This window comes from Furipterus horrens, unplaced genomic scaffold (assembly GCF_987537825.1).
Source record: "Furipterus horrens unplaced genomic scaffold, mFurHor1.1.pri manual_scaffold_5, whole genome shotgun sequence".
In the NCBI taxonomy this organism is placed as follows: Eukaryota; Metazoa; Chordata; class Mammalia; order Chiroptera; family Furipteridae; genus Furipterus; species Furipterus horrens.
Window position 1 is genome coordinate 105,905,149 of NW_028327175.1, and position 19,826 is coordinate 105,924,974.

Genomic DNA, 19,826 nt, shown 5'->3' on the forward strand with positions numbered 1-19,826 from the left:
CTGCCCCGGCACCCCTCGGGCCTTGCTTTTTTCTGGTCCGTACACCCTCAGTCCTTGTTCCCTTTCAGCCCCTGCACCCTTTGGGGACCTGACGGCTCTCCGTTCCGTGCATCCCTCCCAGACTTGTCTTCCGGCCCCAGGCCTTGGGAGTTCCTCGGCCCTCCTTCCCTCTCCCCTTAGGGGTTCGTGGGCAGGCAGATAGGCCACCGGTTCTGAGCTTCTCGGTTTCTCCGCAGATTTTAAGAGTAATCTTCATAAAGTGTACCAGGCCGTAGAGGAAGCGGACTTCCTTGCCATCGATGGGGAGTTTTCAGGTATCCCTCGCGTGCGAGCTCGCGGCTAGCACCTTGCGTTGCTTAGCCGGGACTCCTGCCACCCTGCCCCTGACTTGCTTGCTGTCCCCCTTTCCCTGTTTATATCCTTGGGTAAGTTCCACAGGTCTCAACATTTCCTCTTAAACGTTTCAGAAGCAGGGAAGTGGATTCGTGATTGTTCGTGCTCTGAGGGTTGCAGAGACAATATGGTTTTGATGCTGCTTAAAACATTTTGACAGATCGGTGGTAGAGAGCTTGAGGGGTAGCGTCAGGGTTTTTTGGTGTATGTGTGGTAACATATATATAACATAAAGTTGACCGTTTTAACCGTCTTGAAGTAATTTTACAGTTCACTGACATTAAGTGCATTCCCATTGTTGTGTATCCATCCCCACCATCCTCCCAAACTGAAACTTTTAACCCACTGAACAACTTCCAATTCCTCCCAACCCCCCTTGCCTCTGGCAAGCACTATTTCTGTCTCTATGAATTTGACTACTCCAGGCATTTCCTTTCCGTGGAGTCATACAATATTTGCCCTTTGTGACTGACATCAGGGTCAGGCTTTGCCTTTGTGGAAGTGTTCATTGCTTACCTTGGCTTGGGTGTGTATGTATGTAGTACTTGACCAATACTTATAATTGCAAGGATTTTTTTTCTTCGGATTAAAGACCAATTTTTAAATTGTTGAATGAACAGTCGACTATCTTTGGTATAGGTATCCACTTTCACTATCTGGTTTTACATATTTAAACTCTTCAGCGCTTTCTGAAGGAATCCATGCTGGGATTTCTTGGTTTTAATTATACATGTCTTTCCTAGTTGGAGTCAATTCTGTGGGAAGCTAAGAGTTTTCACCAGAAATCATTTTCTCTTGACCTCGAAAATACCTTTGTTGTGTAGATGTTACTCCAAACTCTTGGCCAATATTGAGACTCTAACAATAGTATATTTTGGAATTTGCTGATATTGGATTACGCATTAAGTTTTGAAAGCAACAAAACTTAATCATAAAGATTGTTTTCGTAAATCATTACTATGTTTTGAAACCTATTTTAGACACTGGAACTGCCTAATCTCAAACTGAAACATTCACATCTGTAAATTCCTTGTTATAGAGTTTAATAAATTCTGATTTTGAAAAAGTGAAGTAAGGAGCACTTTGTAATTCATAATAATATAAAATTACAGAGCCATTGAATAGTTGACTGACATTTTTTACATTAGTGTTTATTAAAAAGTTAACTTTTATTTCTTAAAATCTAGGAATCAGTGATGGACCTTCAGTCACTGCATTAACAAATGGTTTTGACACCCCGGAAGAAAGGTATCAGAAGCTTAAAAAGGTAAGTGGATGTGCTAGAAAATCTTTTTCCTCCATGTCGGTCCTCCTTATGTTGAATTATAGAGAAATATAATCATTAAACTGGCACATTCACTTCTCAAGCCCAGCTATGAAATGGTACTTCAGTGTTATTTAAAACAACAGCAAAAATAATTGTTTGCTAGAAAACATTTTGGGGGAAGGTTTAGTATTTTCACTGATTTATAGGAAATATGATATGGTTAGTTTAATCATTTGGATATAGGCCTAATATTAGGATGCTGTGGATGGTGGATAGGTGCTTAATTAGGAAAAACATTAAGAAATGTATATAAATTAATAATGCTTCTAATACATAACCTGTAATCTGTTCTAATGGGAAGTATTCTGTCAAAGTCAAATTGAGTAATTAGAAAGCCCACCTGATTGAGAATAGTGTTGCTCAATGGAATATATGGCATTGTTTTAACAGATGTTTTATTTCCCTTTTCCAGCATTCCATGGACTTTTTGCTGTTTCAGTTTGGCCTTTGCACTTTTAAGTATGACTGCATAAATTCAAAGTAGGTTGTTTCAACAAGTGGTAGGAATTCTTTTGACATGGCATAATATAATCCTCTAAATCTCCTTTTATCTTCTTTTTCCAGGTATATAATAAAGTCATTTAACTTCTATGTTTTCCCGAAACCCTTTAGTAGATCCTCACCAGATGTCAAATTTGTTTGTCAGGTTAGTAGCATAATTGAGGTTTTTTTGTTTTTTTTTTTTCTGTTATGACTTGCTGATGAATTAGTGTGGATATGTGGACTCAGAATTCTCTTTAAAATTTGGTTCTGCCACTAACTTTGGACTTTTGTTAAACCATTTCACCTCTGACTTTCAGTTTTTGGGTTGTAAATTAATTACACTTCTATCTCCCTCTTTATTTTGGAATGATTAAGGAATAAGAGTCAGGCAACAGGCAGAAATAAGAACATGGGCTTTATTATTAGTAAAACTTTAAGAACTGCATGAAGTGTTCTAGGTGTAGCCACAGAATGGCTTTGAGAACTTGGTTTTGTAATACAGCTCTATTTGGGATTTTTAACATCTTATACCTGAATTGAACTCACAGATCAGGACCTGCAGGCTTCTTCCCATCCCATTCTTTATGTGCCCATCTCCAAAGGTAGAGCTTTATTTTCTGGAAGAGCAGAGTATATGTGTATCCTGTCTAAAGCGAGAGATCCCAGAAGGAGCTAAACTACATATCCTCAGTTCCTTTTCCCAAGCTTATCAATTTGGGAAGGGAGGGTGGAAAGAGACTTTCCTCCAGAGGAGGAGAGGGCTTACTTTATGAGCCATGGTAAGCATACAGGAGATTCTCCCTTATAATATCTCTTTTAGGGTTGTTGTAGCTGACTTGATAGATACTCAGTAAATACCGATTTTCTTTTTGTTTCCTCTTAATAATCTGTTATAATGGATAAGCAGAATGTGAATAAATGTTTTAGTGTGCAGATATATGATTAAAGGTGAGTGTTAATCTTTTTCCCCTTACAGTCTTGTGTCCTATCTTCTTTCCCAGTAGCAACATTAGTTCATTTGAGTCTTCCTGACTTCTTTCTCTTGCCTGTAAGTAGTAATGCAGTTAAGAAATCCTGAAGAGTAGGCTCCTGAGTGAATCATGTCAAATTCTTTCTGTGATAAGGCAGGATAGAAACAAATGAAATCGAGAGTTAATTTCAGTTATGCCTGGGGCTGAAGAGAAAAGGTAAAGGTAATTTTGGTCTTGTAACCTGTTTTCTTAAGTTAGAAAAAAAACTATAGTTGATATTTTCTTTACTTTGCAATCAGTTAACAGCTATTTAATAGTCACCTTAGTATAGGATACTTAAGTAAACAGTATTTGTAGATTCTACACTGAGAGAAAAATAGGCTCAGTTTGGAAATTTGTGTGGCTAGTTTCCCAGCAGTACCAGCAGAAGACAGTTACTTAGAGTGGGTTCCATGGCTTTCACAGGGCTTAAAATTTAAAAATCATGAAGATTCCACCAAAAAAATTTATATATATATATATATATATATATTTTTTATATTTGTTTAGTTTTAGAGAGAGGGGAAGGAAGGGAGAAAGAGGGAGAGGAACATCAATGTGCGAGAGATGCATCCATCGGTTGCCTCTCGTGAGTCCCCAACTGGGGACCTGGCCCGAAACCCAGGCATCTTCCCTAACTGGGAATTGAACAAGCGACCTTTTGGTTCACAGGCCGGCACTCAGTCCACTGAGCCACATCAGCCAGGGCAAAAAATACCCCTCTTAAAACTAATAATCAAATCCAGTAGATTAGCAGGAATCAGAACCAATATTCAAAAACCAGTGCATTTTATTCTCTGTTCACTTATACATTGCTAGGTGAAATAAGACAACTATTGTATGATCTCACTTAAATATGGAATTTTAAAAAGCTGAATTTAAGAAAAGCAGTGGCATTGAGACACCTTAGGGATGACACTCTGTTCTAAAAGATCAATGAATACAATTATTCAAGGACATACTGGGAACCCTTTCCATTGTACATAGCCATGTTTTGGCTGCACCTGGAGCACTTCATACAGTTCTAGTGGTCATCCACTCTTTGAAAAAGGAAAAGTTATAATAGACTTGAAGACAGGCCAGAGACTAATATTTAAAATGGAAAGTGGGATTAAAAGCCTGTAATTCTCTAGTCTGAAAAAACAAAGGCAGAGAAAAGGTTTAGACTCGGTATGTAAACTTGTGATTTGCATGGATATGGTAAAGGATAGTATCTTTGAATTTTCTTTCTTTTTTCCTCCATCTAAGGTGGTTTTGCTTTGTTTAAAATTCTGTGACTGAGCCCTGGCTGGTGTGGCTCAGTGGATTAAGCACCAGCCTGTGAACCAAAGGGTTGCTGGTTCGATTTCCAGCCTGGGTTGTGGACCAGGTCCCCAGTTGAGAGCGCATGAGAGTTAACCACACATTGATGTTTCTCTTCCTCTCTTTCTCCCTCCCTTCCTCTCTCTCTAAAATTAAATAAAACTTAAAAAAAAATTATATGACTGTAGCATAGTTGGGTCTTATAAGGGAGTTAGGGCGTAGAGCCAGAAAGTAGAGTGAAAATTGTGTCCAGTCAAAAATCACTCTTCAAAAGCTCTTATCACCCTTAAAGTATATGGATTTGGAGGGAGGGTGAAACAGCCTAATACGCTCTTTGAAAAGTGTCTGTACTCACAGTGAGACGCTCACACACTAGATGGGACATGGAAGGGTGGGCATACTGAGAACCAAGCACACTCCCAGTGAATGTACCCATCCTGTGACATGACAGGCAAAACAGCATGGCATTTACGTTGTTTTCATCTCTTTCTTTTCTTCTTCCTTTTTCTGTAGTTGAATTAATGGAAGATAATACACTTGTGGTTGTAAAAAATGAAACATTGCTGCTATCCATAGAATAAAAAATGAGGGTTTTTTTTTAAAACACCTTCTCCAAATCTCTTTTCTTCCCCATTTTACTTCTTTCTAGATTTTTATATGCATGTGTACATATATCTATATGTCTACTTATATACACAAAATTTTAGCTTTTTCTGTAATATACACAGAATCCTAATATTCATATTAACTTGCATTTTTCACTCAACATGTCTTTGTATTTCATAGGACAAATATGTATAAATTTATTGAAGTGGAATTCAGAAGCTTTCCAGTGGTTCCTAATTTAAACAGTGCTATAGTCAAATCCATGTGCAACATATTTTTGTGTATATATAGGAATATTTTTATAGGGCAGATTTTTTAGCAGTGGAATTGTCTTCCCAAATAGCTGTGCTCACCTCTTGAATCCTGAAAATGGTACATTTAGCATAGATCAAAGGTTGTGGATAGTAAACCACAAATAAATTTTGTTGATTCGAAGGATTTAAAACAAATTATAGTAAAAAAATATATAACATAAAATTTACTATTTTCAGTGGCATTAGGCACATTTACATTGTATACCTTGAAGGATGTTTGGCTGGAAAATACAAAGCTTCAGAAGTGGAATAGATGAATCTTTGACTCTGGATTTTTTTTTTTTTTATGTGCTTTATTGATTATGCTGTTACAGTTGTCCCAATTTCTTTTACCTTTGTTCCCTTCCACCCAATGACACCCCTCCCTCAAGTTGCCCCCCCCCACTTAGTCCATGCCTATTGGTTGTGCATATAGTTCTTCTCAACATCTTCCTGTCTACTCCACTCCCTCCTACTATGCTTCTTAATTCCTGCACCATCTCCCCCCACTTCTCCACTTCCCCCTCTTCTCTGACCTTCCCCCCAATATGTTCCCCATGCCTATAATTCTTTTCCCACTCTCGTTGCCTACTTAGTTTGCCTTTGATTCCCTAGTTTCTGTTGTTGGTTGTTGTGATACAGTTTTCATTTTGATGTTCGTAATTTTGATCCTCTTTCTCCTAAACAAGTCCCTTTAACATTTCACATAACAGTGGTTTGGATCTGATGAACTCCTTCAGTTTTACTTTGTCCTGGAAGCACTTTCTCTGCCCTTCTATTCTGAATGACAGTTTCACTGGATAGAGTAATTGTGGTTGTAGGTTTTTGCTTTTCATTACTTTGAATATTTCTTGCCAGTCCCTTATTGCCTGCAGAGTTTCTTTTGAGAAATCAGCTGAGTCTTATTGGGACCCCTTTGTACATAATTCTCTTCTTCTCTCTTGCTGCTTTTAAGATTCTCTCTTTATCCTTAATTTTTGACATTTGATTATAATGTGTCTTGGTGTGGTTCTCCCCGGGTCCAGTTTTTTTGGAACTCTCTGTGCTTCCTGGACCTGTAAGTCTATTGCCTTCCCCAAGTTAGGGAAGTCCTGCTTCGTTATTTTTTCACATAATTTTTCAATTTCTAGTTCTTCTTCTTCACCTTTTGGCAACCGTATGATTCGGATGTTGGCCCGCTTAGAGCTGTCCCATAGGTTTCTGAGCCTCTCTACTTTCTTCACTTTCTGTTTCCTCTTTCTGCTCTGGTTGACTGTTTGTTGCTTCCCTATGTTCTGATTTGTTGATTTGATTCCTGGTTTCCTTTCCCTCACCACTAGTTTCGTATGTGTTTTCATTTATTTCAGCAGGACTAGCCTTCAATCCCTCCCTGTCTTGTTTAAGATCTGCTGTCAGGTCTGTAAGCATTCTTATAACCAAAGTTCTGAACTGAGCCTCAGAAAGATTTCCTGTCTGCTGCTTCGTTAGATTAGATATTTGCTGGCTGGTCAGCTGCGTCACCGGGATCTCTATCATGATCTGTGCCATCCTGAAAGTTTTGTGTTGTTTACCTTTGCTTCCTGGGCAGGGCTGTCACACCTCCTACACTATAGGGGGGTGGAGCTCTGCGCACTCATCACAACCAGGCTACCCTTCTCAGCGTTTTGTGTGGGGTGGGGATCCAAGATGGATTCCTGCCGTTCACTCTCTGCTGAGAGACCGGAAGCCTACTTCTCCGTCCCCGCCCCCTCTGGCCCTCACTGAGGCAATGGGGGTCTGCCTTCCCCGGGTTGGAATTATGAGTTGATGGGTTTGGTCTGCAGCCGGGGGTACTCCCCAGGCGCTTCTCGCCTCCCCTTAAATACGGGTATCTGTGCTTACTGCCATCCCACTGCCGTCGCCAGCACAGCTTGACTTCTCTACCCTGGCTTCACTCTTCCTACCCGTCCAGATGAGCACCACTTGTTTATAACTTCATATGTTGGACTTCCCATGTAGCTTTATTTTCTGGAACATCTGGTTATTTCTGGTTTTGCGGTAGTTGTATTCCTTCTTAGTTGTGGAGGGAGATGGAGTGTGTCAGTCTAGGCCTCCATCTTGGCCGGAAGTCGACTCTGGATTTTTAAAGAGAACGAAGTTAGGATGTTTTTGAGTCTAGTTACGGGAGGGACAAGAATGGCTTTCCATAGTTCATCTTTCAGTGCCTGTCAGTGATGGAATATGTAGGTGGGCAGAATTATAAGACTACACAGCAAGGCGGCTTGTGACCCAAGTCAGAAGACATTGGGTCTTGGTTCAGAACAGGATAAAAACGGAAGACATCGGGAGAAAAGTTGCTTATTTTAAACCATTGAAAATTTGGATATGATGGAAAATGTGTGTGTGTGTGTGTGTAATAGTGCCTTTTTATATCCCATCATCTTTGAAAAAGAATTTCTGTTGGCTAATAAAGGTACATGTGGTATCTTAATGGAAGATTAAAAATAAGTAAACAAAAAATTGGAAGAAAAGAAAAATGGAGATATGATTACTGTAGTACGATTTGAACACAGAAATTGTGCCAAGGAAAGTCTCCACCCTTTGTCTCTCAGCTTCCTACCAGCTAAGAAAAGGAGGAAACACAATCTGTGGTCATAGGATTAAAGCAAACCAGGGCTCAGGAGAAAGTTCAGCTTGCTCAGACTGGAGACCTCAGAACATTTTGCCTTCCTTTATCACACAGAAATTATTCATGTAGAAGACCTTGTCTTTAACTATCTCTCAAGTGAATACTATAATGAGTTTAATGCGGCAGTACTATGCCCCTCAATCTAGACTAATGGTATAATGTCAAAGTATGGTGCAGGAAAGGTAGTTCTGTGAGGAGTCAGATTAAAATGATGCAAATGCTTTGCCCTTTCATGTTCAGACTTAAAACTAGTAAAATTAGAGTAGCTACAGTAATGTTTCCCACTCTTCAGTCAGTTTGAATAAGGACTTTGTGATTTGCATTTTTGTATACATTGTGCAATTTATTTACTTAATGCTTTTATTTAAATTTACTTATATATTTCAACTCACCCTAGGTTTGAGGTGTTTGTTTAATAAGTTTTTTTAAAGATGTTATTTATTTACTTTAATTAATATTTTAATTTTTAATTTGATTTAATTTTATTTATTTGTTTTTAGAGAGAGGGGAAAAGGGAAAGAGAGGGAGAGAAACATCAATGTGTGGTTGCCTCTCATGCACACCCAACTGGGGACCTGGTGTGCAACCCAGGCATGTGCCCTGACTGGGAATCGAACCAGCGACACTTGAATAAGTCTTATTACTGGAAACTTTTGTCTATTTTGATCTTGAATGTAAAGAACATCCAATTAAGATTTTGGGTTTCCATAATCTAATTTGAAGTGAATAGTGATGTTTTAGAATTTGAAATGGATACTGATGTGAGTGAGCTACCTTAAACTTGAACCTGGGGTGAGATAATATAAATACATTTTATTTCTATTTATAGTCTTAGAGTCAGTACAGTGGTCAGGAGTTTTCTGCCTATTGAGAGAATGTATATTCAAGTGAAGTTTCCTTAAGTATTGTGAAACAGAGGATATTTGTTTTATAAGCTATAAAGGAGCAGAGCCCTGATAATTTAAGTAAATTAATGGATTGTTTGGCAGCCTGGGAGTAGAAACCCCTTGTCTTCTGACCTTTGGCACATTGGTTCTTTGCTTGGTTGCCTTTGTTTACTCACCTGAGTTACTTCTCTGCTTCTGTTTACATACCTGCCAGTAACATCACTGAAATGTGTGTTCTGTGTTCTCTTGTTTCAGAGCTCAAGCATTGATTTTCTAGCAAGCCAAGGATTTGATTTTAATAAAGTTTTTCGCAATGGTAAGATTATGTGTGACTTATCTTTAGGACTTTTAAATGTGGATTCAGTTGAGAATTATCTTTTTGTGCTTGCTCTCTGAGGCTGAATCTCAGGTTTCTAGCACATCACATGAAGCCTTAGAGTTAAAAAACTCTTCTATTGTGCTTTTTTCCCCTCTAGCCTAGTCAACCATGAATTGAACAGGAGAGTAGATGCTACTTCATTTAGCCTTAACGAGGCTTCTCAAACTCCTGATTTTATTGAGTGGTGTTCACTCATAGTTTATTCTCTGAGTTAACTACTTATACATAATTGTAATATAGAATAACATCGTTATTTGTAGTTTATTCTGTGTGACTTACCTAATACCTGTGCTTAACGCTTTCCTCTTTTCTTTCAGTGAGACAAATGGTATGGCATTGTACTTTAAAAAGTAGCTGTATTCTAGTAATCCTGTAATGAAAAACTCCCTTTTCCTGTTGGTGCTTGTTAATAAATGTAGATGGTTTCTCTGTTTTTCCTGGAGAAAAAGTCTGCACAGATTGTACAATCATGATGGCTAACTTGCTGGTGTGATAGGCTGCTGAGCACCCTGCAGGAAGGGACTGTCTCATCCCAAGCCCTTGGTGCATAGCAGGATTCCAGTCTTTGTCAGGGGGTGACCATTAAATATCCGATGAAGGCATGTTTGACATTAGAGCACACCAGAGTGGTTTTTCTTCCTCTATTCATTTATTTCCTGAACAGTGTTTGGAAAACCTCTGGTTTTTAGCAACATTATTAAGCACCTGCTGCTCTAAGGTTAATAACTACTTTTAATTTAATTATTCTCATAAATTCTTTTCCATGGTGAATATAGAATTATTGAGTAAGGTAAGGAAAAAGATTTTTTTCAACAGTAGTACTAGAATACAGACTTCAAATAAATTCATTTCCCCTCAGCGTGACCTTCCTGGGAGGCTTTTAGAACCAATGCCATATTTTATTTAATTGCTTCAGTGGTGCTGCATTATAATTTCTATTGATGATTTTGATTTTTGGAAGTACTAAAAAATTTTGGAGCCCAAACTGTTTAATGTAGTGGGTGAATGAACCAATTGGGTATCGGAATTTGGGCATATAAAATAATTTTTTTTCCCTTTTGGCTCATACTTGACTCTGAAAGACATTATAAAATACAAGTTGTAAATGTATTTAGAACACTGGAATAAAGACAAAAATCTTTTGAAGGACTTACTTTAACCAGACTCATAAGGATGTAGTATAGTTTCCAGCCTGATGGTTGTGTTTTCATAAAAGGAGAGAAACAGCCAATTTAGAGTGTGCCTTTTCTCGTTTTATAGTCAGACCTTGGAATATTTTAATCACAGATGAATCTGGACTCCCAGGCCATCTATTATTGCCAGGACCTTAATCTTCATGCTGTTGTTGATATTCTAAATCTGATCTAGACCTTCACTTTTCTTCCTTATCCAATCTTTCCAGTCACACTTGCTCTGTAAATGCCAGACCCTTTTCTCCGGCTAGTCTTGTTGGAAGTGCCTTTGACTTCCTTTTTTGAAAGGGAACCAGGTGACTCCTTGTTACCATTCTCCCTATAGACTCTCAAACACAGGTGGTTTTTGCCCCGCTCTCTTTACTTCTCCAGCAGATAGTGGTAGGTATCCTTGCTTTCCCATGCCACTTTCAAACCACTTGAATTTCCTCTTAGAAACTACAGTTCTCAGGATTGTCACCCAGCTCTACCACCCTTCTTTCTGCTGATTTCATGGGCCTGGCATTCAACAAAATGACAGCTTTGGCTCTGGCTCATTGTCTTTCTCTCCACTCTTGCCTCTGTCCTCATTCTGGGTGACTTCTGCATCCATTAGGATGACCAGCAAATGCTCTGTCTTGTCTGTTTCTTGACCAGGTGGTCAGCAGTCGTTGCTTCTACCTTCCTTTAGCCATCTACTTCCTTGGTAGCGTTGTAGGTCCTATCACCCACTTCCAGCATTTCTCTTTGAGAGCACTACCTCCTGTCCTTCTCATTCACTTACTCTAGTATCTCATTTCAGCATTCTGTTGACCTTCATTGCTTTTTCACTGTCAATGTCCTTCTGTTCTCCTGTCTTGCCTTTCCTCATTATCCATATGGTCCATCATATCCTTCCTTCCTTCCCTTGCTCCTCTCTCCCCCCATTACACTTGCCTAGCAAAGTCCCAGCACTGGTTGGATCTGACCACCCACCTTCACTTCTGAACGTCTGAATACTGCTGGAAAACATGACATACCTGAACTAATTTGTTACTTTAAATTCATGACCACGAGCTTCAAATGAACAGTCATGCTCAAAAATCCTACTTTTCCGACTTAGAGATTTCCTTCCGGCTCTCTAAAATGTCTGGTTTTTACTATATCTTTCTCCAGACTTCCCACTCCACCTGATCACCATGCCTCTCAATGAAAATAAGAAAAAGCAGAGAAGAGCTGCTGCCTGCATGTTCTCACCACCAGACCCACGTCTGGACCCAGCCTTCTTGTTTCTGTTCTTGACAGTGAAGAGGAGTCCCTGCGCCTGTCAACCTCTAGTCCCTGTCTCCTTGTCAAGCACTGGCTTCTCCAGTTTGCCCTTCTCTCTCCTGAATTATTTTTCCTTTCTCTACTGGATCATTCATGTCTATATTTTCCCTAGTTTTGAACTGAAGTTGGTAGTTTCTTCCATAATGAATGTAGGCAACAACCTCAGCAGAGTTAGTATCTGTTGACAGATGTGGTTTTCTAATTCCATCTTTCTTTCTCCAGAGTGCATTGATATGCCATTGCTTTTAAGACCACATATATCCTGATGTTGCCTAACTTCCTCTCTCTTAACTCTTTTTCTCCTGCACTATTGACTTATTTATATACATTTTAAATTGATATAGGTCCTTAAATGATTTCCTATATCCAGGAGGTAGCTTTTGATTTTCATTCTTGGAGCTCCAAACCTATTCTTTGTCTAGTTTTCCCCACCTGTTAAGAGGCCCTATCATCTTCCCAGTTGCTTAAACTTAATAGCATCATTTTTTCTTTTCCCTTTATTCCTCATATATAGTATATCAACAGGTTCTGTCTGTTCTCTCTCTAAAAACCATTCTCCCCATCTTTATAGTCTAAGCCAGAGTACAAATTGTGACCCACTACTATTTTGTAAATAAAGTTTTATTGGGACATAGCCATGCTCATTCATTTACTCACTATGTATTACTCTTTCCATGCCACAAGAGCAGAGCTGAGTAGTTGCGACAGAGACCCCCAAGCCTATTTGTCCCTTTAAGGAAAAGTGTGCTGACCTTTGATCTAGGCAGTCATCTCTTGCCTGGACAATTACAGTGGACAATTGCTTGTAGCTCTGACTTCCCTACTTCAACTCTCACAGGGGTCAAAGTGATCTTTTTAAAACACGAAGCAGGTAATTAATTATCTTAGAATCTTCTAATGGATTCCCATTGCTCTTAGAATATAATAAATTTTTACTGTGGCCTACAAGGGCCTGTGTAATTTTGTTATGTCCTTTCCCCAACCTGGCATCATGCCATTTCCCTGTTCATTATGTTTTGGCCATACCAGCTTCCTTACTGTTTTTGGAAAAGTCCAAGCCATTAACATCTCAGTACATTTATACTTACTCTCCTGCCAGAAATACTCTTCCCCCAGTTCTTTGCATGTCTGATTTATTCTTATCTTTTGGATCTTCACTCACAGTGGCCTTCTCTGATCATCCTAGCTAAAGTGATTCCCTTCACCACAGAGCAGGATGCATCTGCAGTAGTCCTTCTCTATATCGTGGTTCACTTATCGCAGCCTCACTGTATCATGGGATTTTAAAAAATATATTTAATTATTTATCGCAGATTTTTCGCTATATCACGGGATTTTGCGGTACTGTATATGTATGTTGTTAAAGTTACATAGGTTTAAGAGTGTAGAATATGTTTAAGAACATAAGTAGTGTTTATAAAAGTGTGGAAAAGGTTAATAAGGGAGTGAAAAAGGTTAATAAGGGACTGGGAATGGTTTATAAGTGTTGGAAGGGTTTATAAAGCCTTAAAATATATATAAATACCAAAATAAATGTAAGGTTCCTACTTTGTGGATTTTCACCTATCGCGGTCATGGGGGGGTGGTGTCTAGAACGTAATACCCGCGATAAGTGAGGGAGTACTGTACTTTGCTCACTGTTAGATCCCCTAGACTAATACAGTTCCTGGAACAGCAGAAGTGCCAAATAAGAATTTGTTGAAAGAAGAAGGAATAAATGAAGTGCATGAACAGACAAACAGATTTCAAAATCATTTGCTTTTTCTGTTCATTTTTTTGAGCTATAGTTAAATATGGTAAGCCTTTCCTGAGTATTTTAGACTCTGGCTTGTTAAACAGTTTTTAAGTTAAACAGTTACTTCTACTAATACATTCTTTTAAAAACTATGTTTAGGAATTCCATATTTAAATCAGGAAGAAGAAAGACAGTTAAGAGAACAATATGATGAAAAACGTTTACAGTCCAATGGTGCAGGAGCTCTATCGTATGTATCTCCTAACACATCAAAATGTCCTGTGACGATTCCTGAGGATCAGAAGAAGTTTATTGACCAAGTGGTGTAAGTTCTAAACTGAAACCAAATGTGCATTGTGTAGGCGTATAGGGGCAGGACTGACATCTGAACCTCTGCTGCACATACACAGTACACACAGGTGTGATGTGATTGGCAGATTTAATTATGGCATATCTGAATTTGGGTAACAAAAGCACATTGTAAATACGATTCTGTGTACTGTACTTAGACTTGCCACATGTCACTGGGGAGACCTGCAAGGGCAGAGGAATGAAACATCCATCCAGACATTTGTAACATATCCATGTCTTTTCATCTTGCTGTGAAGTTTCTGACAAGCCTGTGTGCCATTGAAGAAGTGTCTAGACTTGCTTAGTTTACTTATCAGTATACAGTAGTCCCTCTCTATATTGCAGTTCACTTATTGCGGCCTCACTGTATTGCGGGATTTTTAAAAATATTATATTTAATTATTTATCGTGGACTTTTCTCTGTATCGCGGGATTTTTGCAGTACTCTATACGTATGTTGTTAAAGTTACGTAGGTTTAAGAGCGTAGAATAAATGTAAGGTTCCTACTCTGCGGGGGTTCTAGAACGTAATACCCGCTATAAGTGAAGGAATACTGTAACTGCTTTACTAGAAAAGTAAAAATTTAAATATTATTGATGTAGCCTTGAGGAGTTGTTACTAATTAATAACAATTAAAAAAAATGCCAAAATAAATTATTTTTCTTTAGGTCTTATTGAGTTAAAAAGTAACTTTTTAAAAATTGATTTTAGAGAGAGAGTAATATCTATTTGTTGTTCTTATTAATGCATTCATTGGTTGATTCTTGTATGTGCTTTGACTTGGGATCTAACCTACAACCTTGGTGTATCAGGACAATGCTCTAACCAACTGAGTTATATGGCCAGAGCATATGTTCTTATATTTAGATATATAGCTTTTGAGTATGATTGTTCTGTTGGTTGATGACTTTATTCCTTAAAGGTATTAACAGTCATGTTTTTATTTAATTCTTCAGAGGGAAAATAGAAGATTTATTGCAAAGTGAAGAAAATAAGAACTTGGACTTAGAGCCATGTACGGGGTTAGTTGCCCTGAATTTTTTCACATCTTTTTAGGGAAGGGTAGACGATATCTGGCATGTGCTATATTTGTTTTTTTAAAAACACCTTTATAAATAGTCTTTTTATTTTAGGCATGCTCCCAAGCTTTAAGTAGTAACTTTAACATTAATACAGTGGGAATGATGGTATATTGAGACACTGAATGAATGCTTTGTGCCATTCTAGAGAAGAGAAAACTGTTGTACAACTTTGGTTTAAAGTTTTTGCTCAAGAGCAACCTAATTATTTTAGCCTTAGGAATAGTTAATGCATAAACACTTCGGAAGAGAAGAATTTCCTCTCAGGTTACTTCTGTTCTTTTAATTTTTTTCTGTGTCAGAAACATCTTGCTTTTTACTTTGTGACTAGCATCACAAGTGTTTTAGTGTATCTGTCTACCTTAAACACTTTATGAGCCATAGGAAGTAATACTTTGGTTGGACAGGAACTTGACCTCTTCTACATATAATAATAATAAAGAACTGTTTGATGATGGCAAGTGGTGAGGAATCCTTACACTACAAATATCCTGCCCAGTTGCGTTTGCATATTACCTGTCACTTTTATTGAAAAATCTTTTAAAAATTAAATGTCTTTCCCTACAAGAGCTTGATCAGTTTAGATTTTCTTTTAATGAATCCAGACCAATACCTTTTTGTTTCTTTTTATAGGTTCCAAAGAAAACTAATATATCAGACTTTGAGCTGGAAGTAAGTGTTTCTGTTATATGCAAAAGCTCTGTGAGGAACCCAGGATTTAAAAACTAAAGATTATATCTTAATTCTCATTTCATTTATAGAATTGTACAGTACTTGGTGGTTTGACATTCCATGTCTTTTTAAAAAGATTTTATTTATTTAGAGAGAGGGGAAGGAAGGGAGAAAGAAGGAGAGAAACATTTATGTGCAACAGAAACATTGATCAGTTGCCTCTTGCCCACCCCCAACTGGGGACCTGGCACGCAACCCAGGCAGGTGCCCCAGCTGGTAATCAAACTGATCACCTTTTGGGTTGTGGGATGACACCCAACCCACTGAGCTACACCAGTCAGGGTGACCATCCCATGTTCTTGTGCAGTGTTTTATTTTATTTCCCCCTATTTTCTTAAGTTGAACACCCACTTAACTTGTTTTGTTTGTTATTGCTTTTTAATAGATGCTTTAAAATTCCTTTAAAATTTCTTTTAATTATCACTTTGGCTTTGTTAAGTTCTGGGTATGTAGTATTTTTGTCTTTTGAAAGGATACAATAAAGATTTGCTTTTAAGACCTAGGAAATACTCAGCTGAATTCTTTTTCTAAAGCAGGGGTTAGACCATGAATGGGTTTTAGAAGGTCTGTGAATCCCCTGAGATATCTAAAATTTTGTTTACATTGGTTTCATTCTGTTTTAAAGTGGATTGCTAATCCAAAAACTGAACATCAGTATTAGACAATTCGATGTTTTCATTTGACTTTATTTGGGGTTCTTGTTCTTGCATTAGAATCTGTCAATGACATGTTTACTGGAAATTTACTTTGAACATAACAGGAAAAGGGCCATTTTCCTTTGACCAGGCTCCTTTTTTTTGTTGTTGTTGTATTATCCTTGCAACTTACTCCATGTGAGTTCCAGATCACTCTTCTTGACTAATGAAAACTACCATGCCAAACTACAGAGTTATCCATTTCAAACCTCCCATGTGTATACCTATACAAGCTAAAAAACCTTCAGAATCAGTTAGGAAGTAAACATTATATTTGGAAGAAAGGTTTAACTATGTGGTAATGAGCTGTCTGCTTTATGGGATGCAAGACATTTCAGAAAATGCCTAAGTCCTAACAAAGTTATTTTGAAATCAGATACATACTTAGGTATTTAAGAGCAAAGATAGGGAAACATTTAGCAGCTGAAATATTGTGGAATAGGCTTACTATGAAGTCTTCACCATAATAGTACTTATTTCATATTTAATAAATCTTATTTCATTTAATTAAATTATAGCTTTATAGTTGCTTTTAAAATACTTATGGCTTTAGTTGTCATTGTATCATCTACTGATGTTGTATTTTCTTTCTTTCCTTCAGGTATCCCAAAGGCATTCACGTTGATACTTTAGAAACTGAAAAGGTAACCTCAAGAGTTATCCAGGGCTAACAAACACGTGCAGCGATTTTTTGATACGTTGAAAGTCAGAATTCACTTCTTGGCCCTGCTGTGTATGAGCTGGGTGACCTTGGGCAAGTCATTTAACCTCTAAGCCTCCTTTTCCTCATTTGTACATTGGGGGTGAGCATGATAATGATGCTCTGTACCTATTTCATAGCTTTTTTATGGTGATCCAGTAGGTAAATGGAAGTAAACAGGCTTTGTAAACTTGAAAGCATGCAAATGTTAGTGCATGTTCTAATTATAGCAGAAAGTTGTGATGACACGCCTGATAAAATGGCTTCCCATTATGTGTGCAAACAAAATTAAATTTTAGAATTTAGGGCATGCCCTGGCTGGTGTGGCTTAGTGGATTGAGTGCTGACCTGTGTTTGATTCCCAGTCAAGGCACATGCCTGAGTTACAGGCTAGGTCCCCAGTCCCCAGTTGGGGGCATGTGAGAGGCAACCATTCTATGTATTTCTTGCACATTGATACTTCTCGTCCTCTTTTTTTGCCTCCATTCCCTCCCTCTAATAAATAAATCTAAAAAACAAAACAAAACAAAAACTTCCTTAACCCTTTGAGTGCCATGCATAATTGCTAAAATTCATGTGAGAAATGCCAGGCTATTTTGCTAAGAAATGCAGAATTTATGAAAAATGTCTATAAAAACATTATTATTCATAATAATTTGCTGAAAACTTCACGACATCTAGTAAATACACTCTCCTTTTGTAAGCAATGTTCTTTGACACAATTTAGCAAAAAATTTATTGCATTAAAATTATTTTATTATAACAATTATTTTAGAAAAAATAAATTCCTTCAATATGGCTTTTGAAGTATAATATATGGCATAATATAAAACCTATAATTATAATTTGAAAAAACACATAGCAACATGGATAATAAGTATGCCAAATATTGCATAAATTTTTGAAAAGAAACAGCATTCAGACTAGAGACATATATCAATAGATATCAACAGTGAAAAACAGTTTATAAAAAAAATGAAATGTAAAAACAATACAAAAGCAAAAGCTTCCTTATGGACACTGCATAGAGTTTTGATGATTATTACAAAGATAAATGAAATTAAAAGGAATGTTTAAGATGTAAGTAAAAATTATAATAATATGTCAGTATTTGAATAAGTGTAAAAATTTGAAATTTGGATCAACATGAGAAAAAGTTACATCAGTATATAACCTGAGGTACAAAAAAGGAGAACAAAACATAGAATATGAGTTATTCCATTGTTATTTATAGCCATCGAAAAAAGAGTTTCTGGGAGCAACACTGACACTTTTGGGAAAATTTATCATCGTTGCTCACAGCGATGTTGGCACTCAAAGGGTTAAAAAAGAATTTGGGGCATAAGCGTCTGCATAGGTCAGTGGTTCTCAACCTTCCTAATGCTGCGACACTTTAATACAGTTCCTCATCTCGTGGTGACCCCCAACCATAAAATTACTTTCATTGCTACTTCATAACTGTAATTTTGCTACTGTTATGAATCATAATGTAAATATCTGATATGCAGGATGTATTTTAATTGTTACAAATTGAACATAATTAAAGCATAGTGATTAATCACAAAAACAATATGTAATTATATATGTGTTTTCCGATGGTCTTAAGCGACCCCTGTGAAAGGGTCATTTGACCCCCAAAGGGGTTGCGACCCACAGGTTGAGAAACGTTGGCATAGGTGTTGTCACATACTCCCAAGGTGCACTGAAAGAACTGTGGTGGATAATGGTGGGCTGATGGTGGGTTCCTTTTGCAAAATTTGAGGATTTAGAATTTAGTTGTTGCTTTAGATTTCAAATTATATGAGATAAAGTGAATTAAAAAACAATCTTGCTAGAAGATAAATCTCAAACTAACATAGGAGGTTTTATGGTGTGTTTAATTGATAAAAAATGCAATATATGAAAAAGAAGGCACTAGTTATCTGAAAAATAAGAAAAATTTCAGGGTTTTTTTTTTCTTTTCTTTTAAATATCCCTGTTATCCTGGCAGTTTTTTTGCTTCCTGGGCGGGCTGTCACACCTACGCTATAGGGGGTGGAGCCCCTCACACTGGTCACTGTCACTACCAGGAGACCCTTCTCACCACACTGGCGCTTTGTGTGTGGGGGGCGGTCCAAGAGGGATTCCTGCTGTTTGCTCTCCGCTGAGAGACCGGGAGCCTCCGCCTCTGTCCCCACCCCCACCGGGCCTGACAGTCCGAGGCAATGGAGGTCTGCCTTCCCTGGCATTGGAATTGCGAGCTGAGGGGTTTGGTCTGCAGCCAGGGGTGCTCCCCAGGCACTTCTCGCTTCCCCTTAAATACGGGTATCTGTGCTTATCGCAGTCCCGCTGTCAGTGCTGCTGCCAGCACAGCTTGACCTCTCCGCCCTGGCTTCGCCCCTCCTACCCCTTCGGACGAGCACCACTCGTTTATCACTTCATACATTGGACTTCCATGTAGTTTTATTTTCTGGAACTTCTGGTTATTTCTGGTTTTGCGTTAGTTGTAGTTCTTCTTAGTTGTGGAGGGAGACAGAGCGTGTTAGTCTAGGCCTCATCTTGGCCGGAAGTCAGGATTTTTTTCTTAATGAAATAAGATGTAGAAATTTTATTTTAAAACCAACTGTTTAGAAACCTATGTTCAAATGCAATGTAATTTCTTAGTGTTCACTGTGGGAAAGTGTCTTATTCTCACAGTCTGTTGATACTTTTAACTGACATCTGTCGGGTTGGATTAATAAACCATT

The 19,826-nt window shown here is 37.9% G+C and overlaps 1 protein-coding gene across 2 annotated transcripts in view; it reads left to right on the plus strand.

Moving 5' to 3' along the window:
• The window catches only part of PARN (poly(A)-specific ribonuclease), a 165,743-nt gene that overhangs the window by 357 nt on the left and 145,560 nt on the right, over positions 1 to 19,826 (plus strand). For both annotated transcript variants that reach the window (XM_090276989.1, XM_090276990.1), the window contains exons 2-10: positions 237 to 314; positions 1,581 to 1,660; positions 2,133 to 2,200; positions 2,285 to 2,366; positions 9,204 to 9,264; positions 13,702 to 13,867; positions 14,851 to 14,916; positions 15,607 to 15,645; positions 17,002 to 17,044. In XM_090276989.1, coding sequence (XP_090133115.1) covers positions 237 to 314; positions 1,581 to 1,660; positions 2,133 to 2,200; positions 2,285 to 2,366; positions 9,204 to 9,264; positions 13,702 to 13,867; positions 14,851 to 14,916; positions 15,607 to 15,645; positions 17,002 to 17,044 — 683 coding nt within the window. The remainder of the gene's footprint in view (positions 1 to 236; positions 315 to 1,580; positions 1,661 to 2,132; positions 2,201 to 2,284; positions 2,367 to 9,203; positions 9,265 to 13,701; positions 13,868 to 14,850; positions 14,917 to 15,606; positions 15,646 to 17,001; positions 17,045 to 19,826) is intronic.